This window comes from Pleurodeles waltl, chromosome 7 (assembly GCF_031143425.1).
Source record: "Pleurodeles waltl isolate 20211129_DDA chromosome 7, aPleWal1.hap1.20221129, whole genome shotgun sequence".
Lineage (NCBI taxonomy): Eukaryota > Metazoa > Chordata > Amphibia > Caudata > Salamandridae > Pleurodeles > Pleurodeles waltl.
Window position 1 is genome coordinate 496,676,738 of NC_090446.1, and position 23,677 is coordinate 496,700,414.

The window sequence follows — 23,677 nt, forward strand, 5'->3', positions numbered from 1 at the left end:
GGTCTAGAACTGTAAATTTAAGAGGGAGGCAAAATGTCACAAGAAACAAATTGGTGCAGCTTGTTGTGTGAAATGGCTGTTCAGTTCGCTTGAAGGCATCTCCATTTTCTGTTGCTCTTAAGTCTGTTTCAAAACACTATCTAATGGATTTGCGCAATGAAGACAACCTACTTACAAAAAAAAACCCAAAACAATCTAATCCCAGAGAGAAAGGCATTTACGAACAGTTGCCTAGTTTGAAAGAAAGATCATCAGGAGTTCAGACCGTAAAAGATACCACAAACACATCAGAAGTAATCTATTACACCTGTTTGTGTCATATTTAGGGTCAACTAACTACACACAATATAAAGAAAAGTGTTTCCTTCGAAGGTGAGTGTCATCGATTTGGAGAAAGTTTGAACTCTTCATAGGACTTACTAAATGTATGGCCGCAGCATTTGTTGATGTTGGGGGTCAATGGCCCCTTTTTAATGTTATCATTCCAAATGCAAGTGCTGATGATGCCACATGGAACTGAACGGAACCATCCGAGGGCGTGCAGGGGTATTGATCAAGCAAAGAATTCCAGATCCAGTCTGATGCCTGTGGAAAATCAAAGGTAAGGAATATGCAGCTAGATAGTCTCTACTAGATAATGCGTCACTGAAGGTAAGTAACTTGTTCATCTGAGCACAAAATGATGATTGCCCATTGTTGGAAACTGAAGTTGAAATTCTCTCGTAGCGGATTTCCATGTATAGTCATAAGCACTGAATAGTTCCGCACGCCTGTGGGGACCCCGGAGCACTGTTCTGAAGTGTATTCTTAAGTGTAGATGCTTGCCTTTCTTGAAAAAGGCCTGTAAAGTCACTTAAGAATATCAATGTGCAGCCTAGAGGAAAGGCTACGAAGGCCAAATTGTTCATTCTTTTGGTTGGAAAGAAAGGAAACTGTAGTACAGATATACCTTTAAAACATAATTATTCTAGAAATGTAGTAAAAAACATGTTTTCCAACCTTATTTACAACCTCAAATGAGGATGAAACAATGCAGGGCAGTGTAGCCCATAGGCTGCCATTATACAGAATGTAAATAGAGCTGTGCCTTTAAGAAAAGAAAAGTCTTCCTCTCTCCCATCATGCACAGCAAACGGCAGTTGCCTCCGTTCTTTTTTTCCGGCTCCTTCTGACAGGACCCTGAAGCATTGAGCTCCACCTCTCATAGCTTTTTTTGACTATAATTCAACAAAAATCCTTTGGATTTCAATTTCACTCAACGTTTTTCATCTAGAGTGAACGTTTCCTAGCTTTTACTGTCAGATTCTGACAGAAAGTTGAGGCTTTTTGGCCACCAGAATGCCTTCTCTTTTTGATAAGTGCCCTAGCTGTGGCAGGAAAAAGGCCAAAACAGACCCACATCAAGTCTGTATTATTTGCCTGCTGTCTTCTCATAAGCCTAATGCCCTTGACATTTGTAAAACCTTCTCCCAGGCGAACCCTTCGTGACAGGGAGAAAATCCGTCTTCAAGTCAAGGAGGACAGGAGGAGAAGAGGACAATCTGCCACAGAGCGAGGAGAAGGTCAGTCTTCTACCAGGGCTCTCACTGTGTCCTCTGGAGCAGCTTCCAGATCTGCTCAGAAGCGTCACAGGTCCCCAACGATGTCGAGATCATCAACGTCGAGACAAGGAACGGCGCAGACATGCTCGCCGTCGAGAACCAGTCCGACGTCGAGGAAGAGACATCGCTCGCCGTCGAGAGCGTTATTGTCGTCGAGACGGCGTAGACACTCGACGTCGAAGTTCCCAATCCAGGTCACCGTCGACGCGAAGGGGAAGATCGACGTCGGTGGACAGTACTCGTCGTCGGAGACGATCGCCGTCATCCCATCGAGGGAGATCGCTGTCAAGGGGCTCTCAACGGGGAGAGGGGTCAACGCCGAGAGGTATTCATCGGCGACGTACTTCGACGTCGAGAAGGCACTCTAGAGACCAAGGAGGGTCTATACCACCTCAGAATCCTTGGCTTCTCTCATTCTCTTACCACCTTCGCCTCAGCCTTCTCCTCAGCCATCTCCTCTACCACCGACACCTCTGGCACCTACAGCTCCTCCGCCGGTATCTCTTTCAGAGTCTGCCCCAGTGACTCCTGCATCTCAACATCGTCATCGGCATGACTCGGATCGCATGTCTCCTCGTTCCCACCATAGACACTCCTCCTCATCCATAAGAGATTACTCTCCGACGTTATCTGACTCCCCGTCTCCGAGAGTTTCTCCCATAGACAATGTCAACACTTTTCAAGAGGTGCTAATTTGCGGTGCTACCAAGTTGAACATCCCTCTGGCAGAACCCACTCCATCAACCTCTGTCATTTTTGAGACACTAAACCAGCGTTCTTCTGCTAGACCATTACTACCGCTGGTCCCAGGGTTACTTGAACCGGCAACGGACATTTTCTTAACACCGTCCACAACTAAAACTGCTCCCTCCAGACTCATAAAGAAATATCGTCCTCCGGAGCAGGACCCTTTATTTCTGAGAGCGGATCCAGTGCCCGATTCGGTGGTAATCGTGGCTGCTAAGAAATTACATTCTACATCTCCGTCTTCTTCTTCTCCACCGGACAAGGAGAGTAGAAAAATTGATGCCGCAGGCCGCAAAGTTTGCTCCACTTCAGCCACCACTATGAAAGCGGCTAGTGCCACTGCCCTGTTGGGCAGGTATGATCGCGCCCCTCGGGATTCTGTGCTGCAATTTGCAGAATACCTCCCTAAGGAGAAAAAGGAGGATTTCTTGGAGATGTAAGTGAAGGCGCCATGGTCTCCAATCAAGTAATAAGCGCGGCTGCAGACTCCTCTGTGTTATCCGCACATAATTATTCTCATGGAATTTCCCTGAGTAGACATTCCTGGCTACTCCTTACTTCACTTAAGCCAGAGGCGCAACATAGGATACAAAATTTGCCTTTTTCAGGTTCCACTTTGTTTGGTTCTCATGCTGACGACGAAATGTCGAGGATGAAAACAGAACTGGACACTCTGAAGGTGGTGGGCATCGAGAAGCCAAGAGAGCAACGGAAAACATTCCGTCCCTACCACCGTAGATTCTTTGCTCAAAGGCTTCAAACACCGCAGTGGATGCCTCCAAGATCCCAGCCACAGCAACATCAGAGAACCTTTTCGACCCAGCGAAAACAAACAAGGGGTCGCTGTACGCCACAAATTGCCCAAACAGCTCGTCAAGCATCAGCGTCTAAGCCCTGAATCCTCACTTCCCCCTCCTCCGTTACCCACTCCGGTAGGGGGAAGTATTTCACATCATCTGGAAGAGTGGCAACGCATAACGCATAACGTCAGACGCCTGGGTGTTTGAATATTGTGCGGAATGGCTACTGTCTCGGGTTCATAAGCCCCCGCCTTCTGTTCCACCCAAACCAGTGAATTACCATCTCAACGCTCTCAAAGTGGAAGTAACAACCCTATTACAAAAGAAGGCGATAGAACCTGTCCCTATCAACCAGCAGGGAAAGGGAATCTATTTGGGGTACTTCCTGGTACCAAAGAAAGACCAACACGAGTTCCGACCCATTCTAGATCTAAGGGTAGCCAACAAATGGGTTCGCAGAGAAAAGTTCAGGATGCTATCCTTACACCAAATCTATCCCCAACTTCGTCAAGGCGATTGGCTCTGTTCAATAGATCTCTGCGACGCTTACTTCCACATTACTGTGATCAAAAAGCATCGGAAGTTTTTAAGATTCCTCGTCGGAAAAAGTAATTACCAATTTACAGTGCTACCTTTCGGCCTCAAATCAGCACCGAGGACGTTTTCCAAATGCATGGTGGTGGTGGCAGCCCATTTAAGGAAACATCGGATATTCGTCTATCCCTATCTAGACGATTGGCTCATAAAAGCATCCACATACCTAGAGGCCCAACAGCACTTCAATTGGACTCACCAGCTACTCCAGAGGCTGGGCCTTCAGGTCAACCTCTCCAAGTCCACGGCAACACCTGTACAGAGGTTGCACTACTTAGGCGCCATCATAGACACCACTGAAGGAAAGGTGTTTCCTTCGGTGGAACGACGTTTATCAATCCTCCAAAAATGCCAGCAGCTCGAGAAAATGCCTCAGGCCACTGCAAGAGTGATATCCTCTCTCCTGGGGTCGATGGCGTCTTGCATCTACCTCACTCCCAACGATCGCCTCCATATGAAACCTTTACAGGAATGCCTAGAGAATCAGTGGTATCAACTAGTAGACGATTGAGAGAACAGCATCCTTCTTTCTCCTCTTGCCATTCAATCTTTCAAGTGGTGGTGTTCTCCGAACAATCTTCTGAAAGGGATGCCATTCCACCAACAGCCTCCAACTCAGACCATAGTCACGGATGCATCGCTGCTCGGATGGGAAGCGCATATGGATCACCTCCAAATACAAGGCTCTTGGTCGCAGAGAGAACGACTGTATCACATCAATCTTTTAGAGCTTCGCGCAGTCTATCTTGCACTCAAAGCCTTCTTCCCCGCACTGAAGGCGAAAACTCTGCTTCTCCAGACAGACAACATGGCCACCATGTACTACTTGAACAAACAAGGGGGTACCAGATCCAGGACTCTGTCGACAGAGGCCCAAACAATCTGGCACTGGCTTCTAGCCAGGAACCTATCAATAGTGGCAACTCACCTTCCGGGCATACAGAATGTCCAGGCGGATGCCCTCAGCCGAGCAATGGACGAAAACCACGAGTTGGTTCTGCACAACAACGTCGTCCGCTCCATCTTTTCCATGTGGGATACCCTTCTATAGACCTATTCGCAACCCCAGAAAACAAAAAAATGCCAAGACTTCGCCTCCAGGTACTACCATCCAGGAATATTGGGGAATGCCCTGTGGATAAACTGGTCAGGAGCATTTCTTTACGCCTTTCCACCGCTTCCCCTGATACCGACAGTCCTCCTCAAGCTGTCCCACTCCCACACCAAGATGATTCTCATCGCCCCAGAATGGCCACGCCAGTGGTGGTTTCCAGACCTCCTTCACCGGTCACTCAGACCAACCATCAGATTACCTTGCCGCCCCGACCTTCTCACGAAGTTTCGAGGCCAGATGAGACATCCCAACCTCTAGTCGTTGAATTTGGCAGCATGGCTCCTGAGCTAGTGCAATATGGTCACCTTAATCTTCCTCAGGACTGCATGGAGATTCTAAGGGAGGCAAAACGCCCTTCCACAAGAACAGCTTATGCCTTCAAATGGAAAATGTTCTGCCTGTGTTGTTTGGACAAGAACTTTGACCCAATAACATGCGGAGAAGCTATTCTTCCATATTTGTTAAACCTGGCAAAGTCTGGCTTACAGTTGTCATCAATCAAAGTACACCTGGCAGCTCTAACGGCATATAGGAAGAGTCCTTCCCAATCCTCTTTCTTCAAAATTCCAATCATAAAAGATTTCCTAGAAGGTTTGAAAAAGGGTTTTCCTCCCATTAAACGGCCATCTCCTCGATGGGAGCTTAATATAGTCCTTTCGCGTCTGATGCTGCACCCTTTTGAACCAATACACAAAGCATCCCCCCAGCATCTTACCTGGAAAACTGCTTTTCTGGTTGCAATCACTTCAGCTCCAGGCCCTTTGCGCTCAGGAACCTTATACGGTTTTTCATTCCTCAAAAGTAGTAATGAGAACACATCCTAAATTTCTACCTAAAGTCATTTCAGACTTTCACGTAAACCAGACCATCTCCTTACCGACTTTCTTCCAAAATCCATCTACTCCTGCTGAGAGAACCCTACATTCTCTTGATGTAAAAAGGGTTTTAAAATTTTACTTGGATAGAACAAAATCTTTGCGCAGATCACAGCAGCTGTTTATTAACTATGGCCCAGTTAGAACAGGTCTGGCCACCTCCAAACAATCCTTATCCAGGTGGATTGTCTCATGTATCGTATTCTGTTATCGGTTAGCAAATAAATCCCTCGATGGCTGGCCAAAAGCCCATTCTACTAGGGGGGAGGCAGCAACTGTTGCTTTGATGAGAAACATTCTTTTAGCAGAAATATGCAAAGCGGCTACCTGGAGATCTGTCCACACCTTTACTAAGCATTACTGTCTTGATTCAGATGCTAGGACAGATGTTCAGGTTGGCCAGGCCTCTCCTAATCTTTGCGTGATTTATTGTTTCTTTATTGTTCGGTATACTCCACCGCGGTTATTGGGATGGGCTTTCTAATCTATTCAGTGCTTATGACTATTCATGGAAATCCCCTACGAGAGAAGGAATAGTTTCTTACCTGTAACTCCAGTTCTCTCGTAGGAGTATTTCCATGATAGTCATAAGCAACCCTCCCTCCTCCCCGGTGGAGTTGACATGAGGATAACTATACAAATAGCGATATTGTTAATGAGAGAGATATTCAGATTTCTTCATGTCACATTACAAGCCTACAAAAAGAACTGAGGCAACTGCCTTTTGCTGTGCATGATGGGATACAGGAAGACTTTCTTTTCTTAAAGGCACAGCTCCATTTACATTCTGTATAATGGCAGCCTATGGGCTACACTGCCCTGCAATGTTTCATCCTCATTTGAGGTTGTAAATAAGGTTGGAAACATGTTTTTTACTACATTTCTAGAATAAATATGTTTTAAAGGTATATCTGTACTAGGCGTGCAGAACTATTCAGTGCTTATGACTATCATGGAAATACCCCTACGAGAGAACTGGAGTTACAGGTAAACTATTCCATCTTAACAAATAGGACAATAAAACACTGAGCTTTAGACTCCATAGTGCAGATATCAGACTTGAGTGTTTTCCAAGTTTCAGAGCAGATTTTAGCAGCACTCTTAAACATTTGTCTCAGGGCTGAAAAAAACTGAAGTTTATAACATCTCCAAATGACAATATTTTAGAGTCTAAAGTAGTTTTTTTTAAACCAAAATTCTTTGACGTGCAAAAAGCTGAAGACTAAACAAAGATATATACTTTAAAGTATCTTCTTTGTGGTTTATAAGACAACACTGCACAATCTAACAGAAGGTCAGACTTGATGTCTTAATCAGATGATTGCTCTTGACAAGAACCAAAATGAATTCAGAATTTAAAAAGCAATGAAAGATAGCTCTGTCTTTGTTACAAAAACAACAAATAATTCAGCCTAAACCGTCACCCTCCTACACCAAAAAAAGAACAGCTAGACACCAAAAACTTCACTATGCAAAAAAAAAAAACCTAAGAAATTCCTGTGATGAAGCATTGGTAGTCCTATATGCTTCCGAAAAAGACCAGACAGAGTTGGAAATGTATAGAGCTCAACATGTTTCAATCCTTAGCAGCTACTACAAGGTATTCCATCTGTGTTAATGAAAAAGCCACTGATGAAACTGGGGAGAAACTGAGACCAGATGAATGGGAATCGCCACAAGAGGAGACAGAGGGCAACCAAAGAATACAGGAAAATATAAGTGACTTCACAACATGGCCAAAACTTGTGTCCAAATAGATCTCACCACATGAGAGTTCTTCTATTTTTGAAAAGGCAGTGAACACTTGTATCCAACTGAAGCAATATGAGTAGGAGTCATGTTTCTCATTAGAGATAGTAAGACCCATAACTAAGCTTAGTCTACCCAGTATGATATAAGACACCAGCTGTGGTTGAGGCAGTCACACTGTTAGAGGAAACATGGATCACCCACACACTGCCCTACATATTTGCATAAGGATAGGTATGTAACTGCTTAGTTGTTGACAGCATCAGCTAGAAAGAGATCATAGACCCCAGCAGCCACTAGTAACTTTCTAAAATATTGGTAGAGCAAGAGGTTTGATGGTAAACATAAGTAGCTAGCGAGAGCACCGGCCACACAATAGGACATTTCAAACACTACTGTGCTTCTCAGGTAGTACAGCCACCAAATGTGGGAAGAAATATAGGTGGTTGAGGGGTCTCGCTCCACTTTACTGAAAAGTACAAGAAAGGAAAATGCCCTTAATCAGCCTATGATGCAGTAACTACAGCATGGAGACCACGAAATGCATGCACAGTAATACAACTGACCAGCACACTCAGTGCAAACTGGAAATTCAAGTTGTGGTTCATATCCTTCTGGTTGCCCAGTGAATGAATCATTAGAATAGTTGAAAAAAGAAGGGACAGCAAAACTAATAAGTGCTTTACAGTGTAGAAATATGTCTAGAAGAAGATATTTACCGGGATGAGAAGATAGTCTGATGTATTCACAACATTGTTATATACAACAATCTCAGCAACCAGTGATGACATGGTTGCTTTCATCTAATACTCAATCACAATGCTTCTGTGGCTGACTGAGTTCTAGTTTCTGTTGTCTTCAAGTGACATGATCTTTTTACACTTTCCCTACTTACCCTTATACTATATCTTTGCGAGATGTAGTTTGTGAGTACCTATTATTTGTTAAACATAAATTCCTCTACTTGGATTATTTTCAGATTTGCTTGTTGTTCATTTTTTTAGAGGAATATTTTATTTCCACGTTTTACTTTCATGATGTAAAAACATGATGCAATGATATTCGTATTTTCTTGTGATAAGCTTTTGATGTGATCTTTTGCCATGTATTTTTTTTTTTTTATGTTGTCTTCCAGTGGACCTACATTGTATATTTCATCCCTATGTCTTTCTCATGTTAGTCATTATTTCCATCTTTATTCCTCTGTCCATTTTCAGTTGCTTCAGGCTTCGATTTTCCTTGCTACAAGTGCACCTTAAATTTCCTCATCTTCTTTCAGTCCATTTGAAAATACAAATACAGTTATCATTGTTATTAAGTCAGTTTGTCGTCATTTATGGATGCAATATCCACTTATCTTGTGTTTTTGAATACTTACTCTATTCCAGTGGTTCTTAACCTATGTTTGGGGGACCCTTGGGGGGCCACAAAGCCTAGGCAGCGGGTCTGAGACTGTTTTAGAAAATGAAATAGTATTGAAATATTAATGACGCATAAAAATAAAGAAGCAAATTATAAAATGTAAAATTGTAAAAATTTCTGTAAATGTGAAGGAGTTTTTAATTGGAGGGTTAAAATTGTCGGTGTCCTCAGATTGATTCATGGGAACAGTGTAAGTGCATCAAGCAGAATATAGTATGGATGATGAGTGGCCTCAGTTGAACTTAAAAAAAAAAAATAATGGACTTTCCGTAGTACTCTTCTCAGAAAAAAGTATATATCTTGAAACTGAGAAAACAAACCACTCTTCATAACCAGAAGATCCTCACAGATAGTCAAATATTCCTAATGAACCCCATATTTGGGTAAAAAGAAGTGCAGCAGAATTCACAACTTGCTGCTTGTAGGTAAAGGAAAACAAATGTAGGCAAATGCACCCTGAAAGGAAATTGTAATGGAAATGCGAAATGTAACAATGTTGATTTAATGCACCTGCTTCAGTATTCCATCATAGTGTACCAGCAAGTTATTTTACCTGACCTATGTAACAGTGATACCGGAACATGTATTTTTCCTGTCCCGCGTGACAGTGATTCCAGAGTACCAGGCCCAGCTGCCTTTTCAGTTTTTTTCATCTAACTTCCTTGTTTCTCCTTTCACACAGTATCTTCTACCAGCAGCAGTGTTAGACCTTGTCCTAAATTATATCCCTGTTTTTCAGTTTTGTTTTGACCCTTTAAGACATGTTTTGTTAGTTTGAGATGTCTTAACTTGGTCAAGCATGGATTGTGTATGGTTTGCTTCTCAAGCTCTTGTTTGTGATACGAATATTTTGCCAATTAATGTCCAAGGTAATATTGGGGAGAGGGGACAGAAAGGGAATTTGCCTTTATAGGATAAAGGAGATTGTCTCCATTAGACAGAGGTTGCATGATGCACTGGAGAATTATGCTAGAGCTGCCAGGTAATTGGCTCCGTCCACTGAAGTCCATTTCTTAGCCCACTAGTTCTTGCCGAGTTTGTGACGCAGGGAATGAAGAAAGTGTGACATTTTTTAATTTGTATTCCTTTTGTTCTACGTCGAAGACTTATGCGTCTATTAAAGGCGCAGAGGCTACTTGTTTGCAATCATAAGTTACTTGTTCACAATTATAAACTAATGTATCACACACTATATAATAAAGTGATTTGTTGTTGGTACATACATTGTGAAGACATTTGACTTCTCATTACATTTCTCAGTCAGCGTCTGGAGCTTTAGCTTCAGTGATGTGTCTTTTGTTGATGTTAACATGTGCATGAAAGTATAACAATATTAAGATATTGCCAAATCCGCCGCCTTTTGTTTAGGTTTGTGCTATAGAAATGCCATTTATTTACGTACCACATACACATAAATTTAGTCTATCATCATCATTATTGTCTTAATGACCCACTTTGGCCATCTCTGCAGCTATTGGAGATGTACATTTAACAACCTTGATCTGTTTACACATTGATGCCAATTAGCTTGGGTATTGCCTCTTTGGATAAGGAGTTAATCTCCACATGCCTCAGTTGTGGTTCCCCCTACAATTCCTTGAAGTACGTGATTGTTCAACCTCCGATACCTGTGAGACCTAATGTGTCTGATGTTCGTCCCGATTTGTGACGGATATGCCAAAACACACGTCCCTTGCTCATTGTGCTGTAAAACTCAAGTTCTGACTTTGCTGATAAGGGCAAAGTGGGCAAAACCGTACTAGGGTTGCCTGTGTCCCTGTCTGCAGAGGGGGCCAGGCTTGAATGTGTTGTTGACTATTCATATTGAAGCACTACCAAGGCTGAACTGCATGTGACTGTTGCCTTTTAAAAGTGGCATGATGAGCATAACAATAAGGGACTCAATAGCCACAGAAGAAATTATTAATGGCTGAGATTAATTCACGCAATCCACTCATCACTTTTTTTTTTTTAATTGTTTTATTTTTCTCAGTGCCTTCCACTCCAACAATGCCAAGTTTTCTGGGGCGCTACCGAACAGATGAGGTGTATGCCTGCTATGGGTGAAAGGAACCAAAGCCAGACCGTCTCCTCTCAGAATGGGCATATATACAGATTCATACACTGAGGCATCACCACAACATTCTACCTTAAGAACATTAGCAGTGGACAGCATCATAATGTTTTATGAAGTGTTGACAGGGGGAGCTGACACTTCGAATATTCCACAAAAAAAGGTTTATGTCAAAGTTGAGATTCTGCAGCCAAAGGTTCCTACTTGCCTCAGCTTACTGTTGGTTCGAAGATTCATAGGGGTAGTTTCTGATAATTTCATCTTTAAGACTATCACATAAGTAGCATCCTCAATGTTGCTGATTACATTTGCATCGCTTACTGGAGACACCCCCTTGGGTTGGGTTCAGTGATTAGTTTTTCAGTAAGGAAACACTATGCATTTAATGAGGTTTCTTCTTTACTGTCAGATAAGAAAATTAAGCCCTTGGATTTAGTTGAAATTAAAGTGTGTGGCGCAGCTGGAGTGACACACTAATGGCATTAGGTACTATGCTGCTGTGAGGTAAATTGTGAGAGGTCACTGGAAGTGGCTGCATACATTCTCGGAGGCAACCACCTGAAGAGAGGAGACAAATTATACAAAGTTTTAAAAGACGGTTTAATGTTCTTCAGCTGGGGGTGCAGCTGTGATTCAGTGAGCTTGCCAAACCTGAAAATTGTTAAACACCTTTTGCTATGTTTAGATCTTCAAGGATAAGACTCCCAATCTTCAAGCCAGATCCTCAGCTAAAAATCATTAGCCTTTTGTTGTCGGCCTCTGCTCTCATTCTTGAACCTATAGCAGCAGCTCTAGCTGTACCAACTTAAAGGGTCATCCAGAGGAAGAGGAGAAGCGTCTAGAAAACCACAAGTGTCTTCAAGAAAGACACATGTTCCCTACCACAGTATTTCACATATTGGTTGATGTGTTGTAAATTGTCTAAAAGAATGGTGATGCCTAACAAACATAAATGGGTGCTGAATATTGAATAAGATGGTTTGCTTCATTTTAGAGCACCAGTGATTCCAACAAAAAAGGTATAAAGAATACAGCTGAACCTTTTCTAGAGCGGGGTCAGGGGGCAGGGTCCCAAAACATGGTTTTCCCATGTTAATTTCCATAGTGATTTTTATCACTACTACAGCCGGAGCTGCTGGGCAGATTTGCACCAAATTTGGCAGATAGCTAGCTCTTGGCCCAGGAAACACCCTTGTTGTGATTTGGTGTAAATCTGTTCAGTAGTTTTTTAGTTATTACATGAAAATCTAATTTGTATCTAAAGGAATCCGGATCCTTTGCGATGCCTATCCGGAGCTTCGCAAACCCTTGCACCTGAAGTGCTGTAATTGGTGGGCTGCAACCTGTGAAGTAAGTTGCAGCCGCCATTTTTTAAACCAGGACCATGTCCTGAGGGATGAGAATAAATATTGGAAACTATAGAAGGGGTACCCTGACCCCATGGGTGCATTGTAGAGGTCTCTGAGTGACCCCTTATAAGTTTAAAAAAAAAAAAAAAAAAAACATTCTAGCATGCATGGAATCGGTGACTCCATCGCGACACTCAGGGCGGCCCCCTGTGAACGCAGCGACGGAGACGCAAACTGTGCTGAACAAAATATACAATCACACCCTCACACACTAATGCACGCACTCACAGACCCATTCAGACTCACGCACCCACTCACAGACCAACTCACTCACCTGCTCACAGACCCTCCCAAACTCCCACACCCACTTGCAGAGACACTTGCACCGACTCTCACACCCAGAGACACACTATCACACCTATTCTCTCACACTGTGGCCAACCCCTGCTGCGCACGGCTAAAGGCAGTTCGTGGTACGGAGTAGGGTGGATAAATGGGGGTTGGCAGCCAGGCCCCATGACCAAACCCCGTGGCCAACCCTCGCAGCCCACGGCATTCAGCAGTGATTGCATTAACGTATAGTAATTGAAATTACTTTACTTTAAAGAAAAAGAAATAGAAATTCACTGAAAAATAAAATAAAGGTTAGAGGGACGTTATAGTTGGGAGATACAATGTTAAAAAACCTAGAAATTCACTTAAAATTCCAAAGGTTACGGGGAATTTATAGTTAGTTACTAAATTTACTCGCACAAAACCAGAGAAATTCAGCAGTTATATTTAGAGCACGAGTTCTAGTTAATTGAAATAACTCTAACCACTCTTATAGTTGATCTGATTGTAGTTGTTGGGGTCGATTACATGCCCTTAGGGGCGACCTCGCCCTTTTTGGGCCTACTTTAACAAGTTGTAGTGGGACAATGGTAGGCTGATGGAACGGACTCAGTTTTTGTTCTGTCCTCTGTGCCATGCCAAATTTCCCTACACTGGTCAACATTTGGTGTGCAATCTCTGTCTCTCTCCGGAACACAGAGAATAAAACTGCGATGCTTGTAGATCATTCTGATCCAAAAAAAACTCTTTGGTACTGAAGGGCGCATCAAATGGAGATGGTATCCAAGTCGTCAGAGCACACACACCAGACATTTTCGGAGATTAACATGCACAATAAGAAGTAGGACAGCTTGTAGCCCTTTCCATTGCAGATTTGGATTTGGATCGAGACTCCAATGTCGACAGCCAATCCATACCACCAGTGCAGTATGAGAGTACACCAGCCCTGTCACACCAGACAAAGACTATTAAGAAAACTTGTGCTTTGGCCCCCCTCCACTCCCTTCGGGTCATGGCCGGACCTGAAAATTACCTTCGGATTACCAACCCCCGGGTTTGTCACTGAAACAAAAGACCAATGTGCTTTCGACATATACCAAACAGCCTGCTACATCTGTTTCGGTAACGAGCCGAAAATCAGACTTTTCTACATCAGAACCTAAACAATTAGAAGCACTTTCGGGGCTGACATTTTCGGTTTGAGCCAAGCATTCCGTATCCAAACCTTCGGAATCGAAAGCTGACAGTAGTAAACAATGCCCAGCTAAAGAAGAGTCATCATAGATACAACCTATATAAGGGGTATGGACGCTAAACAGTGCAAAATCCATATACATAAAGAAACAGGAAGGATCATAGCCTGTCCTCCTTCAAAAATAGAGAGAGAACTGACTTTTCAAGAGACTTTGGATGCTGGGCCTCCACCTATTAAGGTCTCAAAACAGAAGGAGAAACAAAAGGCAAAGCAACAGCCTCAGCCTTCACCGCCACATTCTCCTATCCTTCCTGCTACCCCACCACCACATCCTTCACCTACACACTCAGCACAAGTTTCTGCACAGGCATCCTGTACATCACCACATGCAGATGACCTAATTGATCCCCAACAAGAGGTAGACGTATGCATTATATATGACATAGATCCCATTCTCCATAATGATCCAGATTTATACCCAGCAAGACCATCTTCCCCCTGAAGATACTACTGCTTATAATCAAGTTATAGCTAGAACAGCTGCTTATCATAAAGTAAAGGTACATAACGATCCTATTGAGGACGACTTTCTATTTAATACACTAACATCTACTCGTAAAGAGTATCAGTGTCTCCTTATGCTTCCAGGTATGCCTAGACATGCTGAAGACATTTTTAAAGAACCTGTGAAAGCAAGAGGGTGGGTTAAAAATATAAACCTGCACCCTCTGATCCAGTTTTTCTAGGACACAATTACCACCTGATTCCATAGTGGTAGGTACAGCAAGAAAAAGAGCAAATACCCAGTCTACAGGAGATGCTCCCACTCCTCCAGACAAGGAAAGTCCGAAATTTGATGCAGTGGATGAAAGAGTTGCTACTCAGGCTGCTAACCATTGGAGAATTGCAGACTCCCAAGCACTCCTAGCAAGGTATGACCGGGCTCATTGGGATCTGATGGGAGACTTGTTACAATATCCTCCACCAGAACTTCAAAAAAGGGGACAACAAATAGTAGTAGGACAGGCTAGTTTTAACAGCGCAGTTAGAAGCACTACAGATGCAGCTGTTACATCGGCCAGGGCAGTCAACACCAGCATAATCATTAGGAGAGATGCATGGCTAAAAGCTTCAAGGTTTAAGCTAGAGATAAAGCAAGCAGTATTAAACATGCCCTTCGATAAAGAACATCTATATGGGACAGAGGTTGATATGACAATAGATAAACTTAAAAAAGATTCAGAAACAGCTAAAGCTATGGGTGCATTATACACCACGCCAACTAGGGTCATTTTTTGTAGGCCACAATTTAGAGGTGGTTTCAAATCATCAACCACAGAACCATCTACCGCTCAACAAAAACAAGAGCCACACTTCCTTAACAGAGGTTCATTCAGAGGCTCTTACAAAAGATCTAATTGTAGGGGAAAAGCTAAATTAGCCGCTCCCACAGGTTCCTCCACCTCAACAAAACAGTGACTTCTTAGAAGTCCCCACAGAGCATACATCTACTGTGGAAGGAAGACTGTCAAAATATTACCCACAATGGTACATCACCACCACATATCAATGGGTTTTATCAATTATCCAACATGGGTATTGTCTAGAGCTCATCTCTACTCCACCATACATTCCCCCTCGTTCACACAGACTCACTCAGGAACATCACACTTTATTAAAACAGGAAGTAAAATCTCTACTTCTCAATGGAGCCATAGAGATAGTACCTATATCCCGACAGTGGTCTGGAGTGTATTCACTATACTTCCTCATACCAAAGAAAGCTGGTACTCTCAGACCAGAATTAGATCTCAGACCCCTCAATCTATACATCCTTTCAGAACACTTTCATATGGTCACTCTACAAGACATAATTCCCCTACTACAAAAACAGGATTACATGACAGCATTAGACCTCAAAGATGCTTATTTCCACATTCCCATACATCCAGCACGTGAAAAGTATCTAAGATTTGTTATCATAGGAAAGCACTAACAATTCAAGGTGCTACCATTTGGGGTAACAGCACCAAGGGTAATCACCAAATGCTTAGCAGTGGTTGCAGCATTCCTCAGATGACAGCACATATACGTCTTCCCATATCTGGACGACTGGCTCATAAAGGCTAATACAATTCAAATTTGTCAACAACACACTCAATATACCATAGACAACCTACACAGTCTAGGATTCACAATCAATTACCACAAATCTCACCTGCAGCCATCACAAATACAACCGTATCTGGGAGAAATTCTGAACTCTCAGTCAGAATTAGCATACCCAAACCCAGTGAAGATTCAAACATTTCACCATCTCATATCTCAACTACAATACAGCCACACTTATAAAGTAAAGTTAGTGATGAAACTATTGGGAATGAAGGCTTCATGCATAGCAGTAGTACTGAATGCAAGACTATACATGAGACCACTACAGCAGTGTTTTTCTCAACAATGGTCTCCGGCACAGGGTCAGATTCAGGACCTAGTGTTAGACCGCCATCCTCACCACTCTCTTCAGTGGTTTAATTACACCACCTAACAAGGGGCAGCCCTTTCAGGACCCTGTATCTCAGACCACAATTACACCAGATGCATCAATGATAGGTTGGGAAGCTCATCTGAACAACCTCACTATACAGGGGAAATGGTACTCAGTTCAACAGACATATCATATACTAGCAGTTTTCCTAGCACTCAAAGCCTTTCAGGCACAAATCACACACAAGATAGTGTTTATCAGGATAGACAATATGACCACAATGTATTATCTGCAAAAACAGGGGAGGACACACTCATCTCAATTGTCCCTTTTAGTATAAACCATTTGGAAATGGGCAATTCACAATCATTCAATTACTGACAGAGTATATTCCAGGGGTACACAATCAACTAGCAGACCTCTTTAGCAGGACACATCAACAAATACACAAATGGGAGATTCACCCACAGGTGATTCAACAATATTTCCAAATGTGGGGAACCCCAGTCATAGACCTTTTCGCCACAAGAGAAAGCACAAATGCCAAAACTTTGCTACCAAATACACACACCCTCATTTCAAGGGCAAAGCTCTATGGACCAATTGGTCAGGAATATTTGCCTATGCTTTTCCACTTCTCCCACTAATTCCATTTCTGATCAAAAACATGAAACAGACTTCCCTCACATTAATACTATAAGCTCCCATGTGGGCACATCAACATTGGTACACAACACTATTGGTTCTGTCTGTAGTACCAAATCACAAACTACCAAACAGACCAGATCTGTTGACTCAAGAGAGAGATCAAATCAGACATCCAAATCCCAGCATACTCCACATGGCAATTTGGCTCCTGAAGTAATAGTTTGGCTACTTACAAATTCCATCAGAATTTATGGCTATTCTAAAGGAAGCATTCAAACCCACAACAAGACAGTGTTATGCGGCTAAATGGAAGTGTTTTGTCTTACTATTGGCAGCCTTAGAACATTAACCCACTGAAAGCATTCAATGCAGGTTATTGTTTGCTATTTGCTACACTTATCAAAAGCAAACCTCGCATACTCCTCTATTAGGATACATTTAACAGCAATAGCTGCTTACCTCCAAAACAGACAACATACCTCCCTGTTTAGGATTCATATTATAAAGGCTTTTATCCGGGGGGTGGGGTCTTAAAAGGGTTATTCCACCTAGAGCTCCACCAACCCCTGTGTGGAATCTTAACATTATACTCAAGACTTACAGGGCCACCATTTGAACCCATGCATTCTTGCCCAGTTTTTATCATGGGATGTTGCTTTTTTAGTAGCAATCACTTCTTTAAAGAGTTAGTGAAATTCAAGTGTTCACTTTAGAGGAACATTTCTTTCAAAAGCACAAAATCTTACAAATTAGGTGGTCTCACCTTTTTATATCAATCAGTCAATGGAATTGCCAGTCTTCTTTCCACAGTCAGATTTAGTTGCTGAAAGAGCTCTTCGCATCCTTTGTTAAAAGAGCTCTCATGTACTAAATAGACAGAACAAAAGATTTCAGAAAATCCGAGCAACTCTTTGTGGCATATCAACAAACTCTCAGAGGTAATCTAAAAAGATGGATTAGCACGATGGAGAGTCAAATGTATACAAACTTGCTATCTTAAAGCTAAAAGACAGTTACCAGTAACTCCTAAAGCTCATTCCACTAAGAAGAAAGGGGCTTCAATGGCATTCTTAGAGAGTATACCAATGGCAGACATATGTAAAGCGGGCACGTGGTCTGCACCACACATTTACTAAACACTACTGTGTGGATGTGTTATCTCACCAACAAGCAAACGTTGGACAGGCAGTGCTTAGAACACTGTTTTAAACTACTCCTACTCCTACAGGCTAGCCACTGCTGATTTTGGGAGAGGACTGCCTTACAGTCTATTCACAGCATGTGTATCTACAGCTACACATGCCATTGAATAGAAAATGTTACCCAGTAGACATCTGTTCGTGGCATGTAGTGTTGTAGATGAACATGCACCCTCCCTCCTCCCCGAAAGCCTGTAGTACTATATATTATAAATATGTATATACATTGCATGGACATCTTTTTTTCTTTACTATACATGTACGTATACGCTTATACACTGTCTACTTCACCCTCCTGCGGGAAAAAGAATCTAACAAAGGGCTCAGTGCCCATGCGCAGTATCACCGAGATGAGGACTCACTCGATCCCGTGACTCAAAAAAGGAAAACAGTTTGTAACACTCAGAGCACAACACTAGATGGCAGACTTGTGCAAAGCATGTGAATCTCCAGCACTACATGCCATGAACAGATGTTGGGGGTTGGGAGGATGTTGGACGCAGGGCCTGGCCTGGCATTGTGCTACCTCCAGCCAAACTAGCTGCTATTGCACCCCCTCCTCCTTGCCATCCATTGTCCAGGTCCATGTCCCTGCGCCCTTATTAAAGCCCTGTGTGGCTGTTGTTCTGCCACTCCCCTTCATGCCTGCCGTGAACAGTTAGCTTGCTGCCTTGTCCATCCCCACCCTACCCTCTATTGTCCCAGTCAACGCGCCAGCCCGCTCCCTCCTGCCCTGCATGGTTCGATGTGCTGCCTTTGCCTCAATTTAGCTTCATGTCCCCATCCGCTCCTTCTGACCCCCCCCCCAATTGTCCAATTCTGTCCCCATCACTGCCCTCCTGCTTAGCCTCTGTGCTTAGCTTGCTTTCCCTACCCTCCTCTCCCCTGCCCTACGTTATCTGCGTGCTGGCCCTTGCTCCCTCCCCTCCTTTTTGCCCACTATGTTCCATGGATCTGCCACTGCCCCTCCTATGTACTCTGAGCATTCTGTTGAGCTGCCACTGCCCCACCACCTGCCTAGCATGATCAGATGACTGCTGCCTGTCCCTGGTTTGAGTTTGTGTCAGCTTGACATCTTGTGATTCTGGGTGTATCGCTTAATCACCCAAATCTAAAACGCAAAAGCAGTGTGTCCTTGTAAATGTAACTGATGCTCAAGTAAAGGACTGCAATACTGTCAGTTCAAGTCTGCGCTATATAAAACTGCAAGAAGACAAATTGTTTTGCAAACGTCTATCATTGGGCTGTACTTGGGCTTCATTTAGGTGATATTTGTGCTACATTTGGGCTCTTTTTCTCTGATGTCTATCTTGGGAGACTTATTTGCTATGAAGCTCCCTAATCTCCTCATTTACTGCAGTATCCTCAGTAAAAAATGCTTTCAGTTTTCCTCTTCGATTCCATCAAGATGGCAGTCAGACGTGCCACACTTTTGGCATAAATTCAGAATGTTAGCACTGTAGTTGCTCATTAGAAGCTTTTAGTAAACTGCTGATCACCGGGGGTTAACTGGCAGTTTGCTGCTGGTGTTGAAAAGTGCATGTTTCAGTCTACCTGTCAGAATGTTTCAATGAAATAGAAAAGGAAAATGTTTGAGAACTCACTTAAAACGTGTCCTAATTTTCTTTCCACAGCACTAACCATAATTTCGTTGACAAAATGAACCCCATCATTTTTTTTCCTACCTAAATTGAATGTTTTAAGTTTTACGAGTTTGATTCAATCAAGATGGCTTCAGGTGTGCCACACTTGTGTCATAAGTAAGACTGTTCGTGCTCTAGTTGTTCTTTAGAACACTGTGGAGGCTGCTGAGGAGCACAAGTGAATCAACTGACTGGCTGCTCCTGTTTGAGGTACATGTCTTACTGAGAATGTCAGGCTTCATTCTCATAAGGCTGAGGAAGATAGTGTGAATTTACAGAAAAAATGCTCTCATTTAAGCTTCTGGAGCACCTTCCATAACCTCTGGGAAAATCATGAGAAAATAGTTTTCTCTCGAACATGATTAATGAAATCCGAGCAGAAGGCTTTTTGATAGGGCACAATCACCTTAGCAATAGATTATTTATATTGTAACTAAAATCAGTTATCACCCTCTATACGTTCTCCTTTGTGGTCCTCAAAACCTGCCATTCACTACAATGCACTTTCATGGGGGTGGTGTCATGTATATTGGTCCCAAGATGGCTGCCATCACTTTCTGTTTGAAGTGCTGACAGTAAATCAGATCTCACCATGCGATCTGTGTTTAGGCTCTGCCTAGATATAAAAATGTAATTTTCCTATGATAGCTCAAAAACTAGTGAACGGATTTACACAGAAAAAAAGGTGTGCTTTCGGGGCGAAGAGCTACCTTCCTGTCAAATTTGGTGTAATTCTGTTCGGGCGGAAGTTGTGTCTAAAATCTCTGAGAATTAACAAGGGAAGCGCACTTTTTTTTTTTAATCCCCACTTTTCTCACCTCCCCGCTTGACAAATAACCCCGAAACATTCTGTGCACAAAGATATAGCCCCAAAAAATAATATCAAAATTGGAATGTAATTCTTGTGCATATTAATTTAAACTTGAGTTTGTATTAAATCCTTTTCAATCAACAACAAATATATGGTTTGGAAGAGTACAGCTGTGTGGTAAAAATGTAGGGGCCTATTCAGTTAAGATAGTGTTTCATTTAATACGGCAATTACGTTTTTTTTTTTTTCTTTTTTTTTTTTTCCTTCTCATTCATTTGCTTTTGAGCAAACATTGCTTTAAAATATTCGTTTTTACTGTTTAGTTGTGTGTTTTGTAATTCATAACTTTGTATGGTGACCAGTATGACCCTTCATTTAGGATTCAGGGTTCTTGCCTGTGGGAGATGTGCGAGACCCAAGAGCCCGGCGTATTTGGTCCAAGCACCGGGACCTCTCTCTCCCTGTCCCCAAATTTAAGGTAAGAGCTTAAATCCTTCACATGTGAATAATTTAATGTGATGAGTGCACTGGGCAAAGCATGTTTTTTTTTTAATTATCCGATTTATTATGAATAATGTGCCTTTTGACCTGGTCCTTTTTAGCATCCGATCGAACTCCCATTGATTACTTTTGTGTGTCATGCCCACTACTTTATCAAGTCTTTGATTTAATGTACACCATGATGTTTAAATAGCCAAGCACATTAAGTTCTGCCTATATTACTACTCATAACTGATGGATTTGAACAATTCGCTTTAAAACTGGAAAGTTCATATTTGTTGAATATAGGCCATAGAGCCTGCTTGGATAGGTCAAGCAGTACACAGTGACATCTGCAAATATAACCACCTTGTCATGGCTCAATCCAGAGGTCATCCCTTCAGTTCATGGATCAGAGTTTTTGGCCTGCCTATAACATTCCCCGTTTTATCCTATTAAGCATTCAAAGGTTTAGCTACCATCCAAAAATGTTACCTTTATCAAGACACCATGGCCTCATTTCAAGATTCACTGTCCAATAATTTTCGTCATCTTTGATCATTTCTTTATAAGCTTAAACAATTCCTCTTGCATTTTATTCTGTTCTGAGCACAACTAACATGTAAGTTGTTCTTTCTACAGTATTGAATCAACCTCTTTGTGACTATTGTTTTTTTTTTTTTTTTTTTTTTTTTTGCTGAATGCATTGCTGTAGATACACATGCTCAGCATGTTCCTCCCTATGTGTTGATGTTTGCAAGATGTTTTTCTTCAAAATTGTCTTTGGTCTAGAGGCATCTAATGACTCCTCCTTTTGCCCTCTATGCACCAGGATGAAGACTGTACCTCAGATTGTTTTGTTTTATTTTTTTTCTACCATCTGGTTTGAGCGTTTAGCTCAAACTTTGGGACCATTGACAGTTTCTGCATCTGTTTTGGTTCCTGACATCAAATATCCTGATCCATCATTTGAAGAATCATTTGAAGAATCATTTAGATTAGCATGGATGACAGTCTCTCTTTGTTTCCAAACTGCATCAGAGAGGATCCTTTCCAGGGCTCAGGTTGTATTGAGATTCAGTGTTAATGGAGGGTTGTATGGGTGCACATCGTTCCAGTTTTGCCCACCATGGTAATAGCAAATACCAGTGGTCAAGTCACCACTGGGTCTGCAACTCTTGTACCTTCCTAGAGTGCAAAGAGCTGACCTGATGTGTTTGGCAGGTGTTAAAAAAACAATCAGATATAGCCAAGGGAGTTGCTGGGTTAATCATGAGATGCAGTGTTGAGACTCCACCGACATACTCGTCGTCTTTGACTATGAAGACATTGAGAAGAGTCTACAAGGAAGTAGATAGCATATTGGGCATTTTACAAGCAAGCAGGTTCAAAGCCTTGAGGGTTTGACCTTGGAGGACTCATATATCGAGGAAGAAAATCTAACTCCACAACTACTTCAAGGGCCCAAAGCAAAGACTGTGCCTATAGCCACTGTTCCTCATCCCATAACTGAGGATCGAGCATTCCGGAATTGACCTTGGAAGCTGTCACAGCAAGATGCCAAGCACTGTTCCTCAGCATATTGGGCATCGAGCCCCTGAGACTGGCCACAACTTTGGCTCTGTCCTCTGGGTCCAAACCTGATCAACACTGGAAGTCAGCCTTCGTTCCAGAGAAGTCTTGACTAAGGCCATTGAGCATCGACTCCATCCAGCTTGACCTTAAGGGACAGACCAGTTGCCTTTAGAGCGGACATCAGCTTTAAAGCCCATTTCGAAACCAACACCCAAAACAGGAAGCGAAAAATACCTCAATACTGAGGCATTTCCTGTCATAGAGCTATCTGTAATTCTGCAGTTAGCTGCACAGAATCTCCATTTATTCTTCTGCAACACAACTGCTGTTTGGAGGGAGGGAAAGATGGCCTTTGTGGAGGGGATATCAGAATAGCTGTAGGAAGTTGGCTCTGTATGTGCTATTTCAAAGTAAGGAATAGCATGCACAGAGTCCAAGGGTTCCCCTTAGAGGTAAGATAGTGGCAAAAAGAGATAATACTAATGCTCAATTTTGTGGTAGTGTGGTCGAGCAGTAGGCTTATCCAAGGAGTAGTGTTAAGCATTTGTTGTACATACACATAGACAATAAATGAGGTACACACACTCAGAGACAAATCCAGCCAATAGGTTTTTATATAGAAAAATATCTTTTCTTAGTTTATTTTAAGAACCACAGGTTCAAATTCTACATGTAATATCTCATTCGAAAGGTATTGCAGGTAAGTACTTTAGGAACTTCAAATCATCAAAATTGCATGTATACTTTTCAAGTTATTGACAAATAGCTGTTTTAAAAGTGGACACTTAGTGCAATTTTCACAGTTCCTAGGGGAGGTAAGTATTTGTTAGGTTAACCAGGTAAGTAAGACACTTACAGGGCTTAGTTCGTGGTCCAAGGTAGCCCACCGTTGGGGGTTCAGAGCAACCCCAAAGTCACCACACCAGCAGCTCAGGGCCGGTCAGGTGCAGAGTTCAAAGTGGTGCCCAAAACACATAGGCTAG

At 42.5% G+C, this 23,677-nt stretch overlaps 1 protein-coding gene across 10 annotated transcripts in view; it reads left to right on the forward strand.

Annotated features, from left to right (window-relative positions):
- The window catches only part of SETD1A (SET domain containing 1A, histone lysine methyltransferase), a 905,198-nt gene that overhangs the window by 98,896 nt on the left and 782,625 nt on the right, over positions 1-23,677 (forward strand). For all 10 annotated transcript variants that reach the window (XM_069244167.1, XM_069244168.1, XM_069244163.1 and 7 more), the window contains one exon: positions 21,019-21,117. In XM_069244167.1, the coding sequence (XP_069100268.1) occupies positions 21,019-21,117 (99 nt within the window). The remainder of the gene's footprint in view (positions 1-21,018; positions 21,118-23,677) is intronic.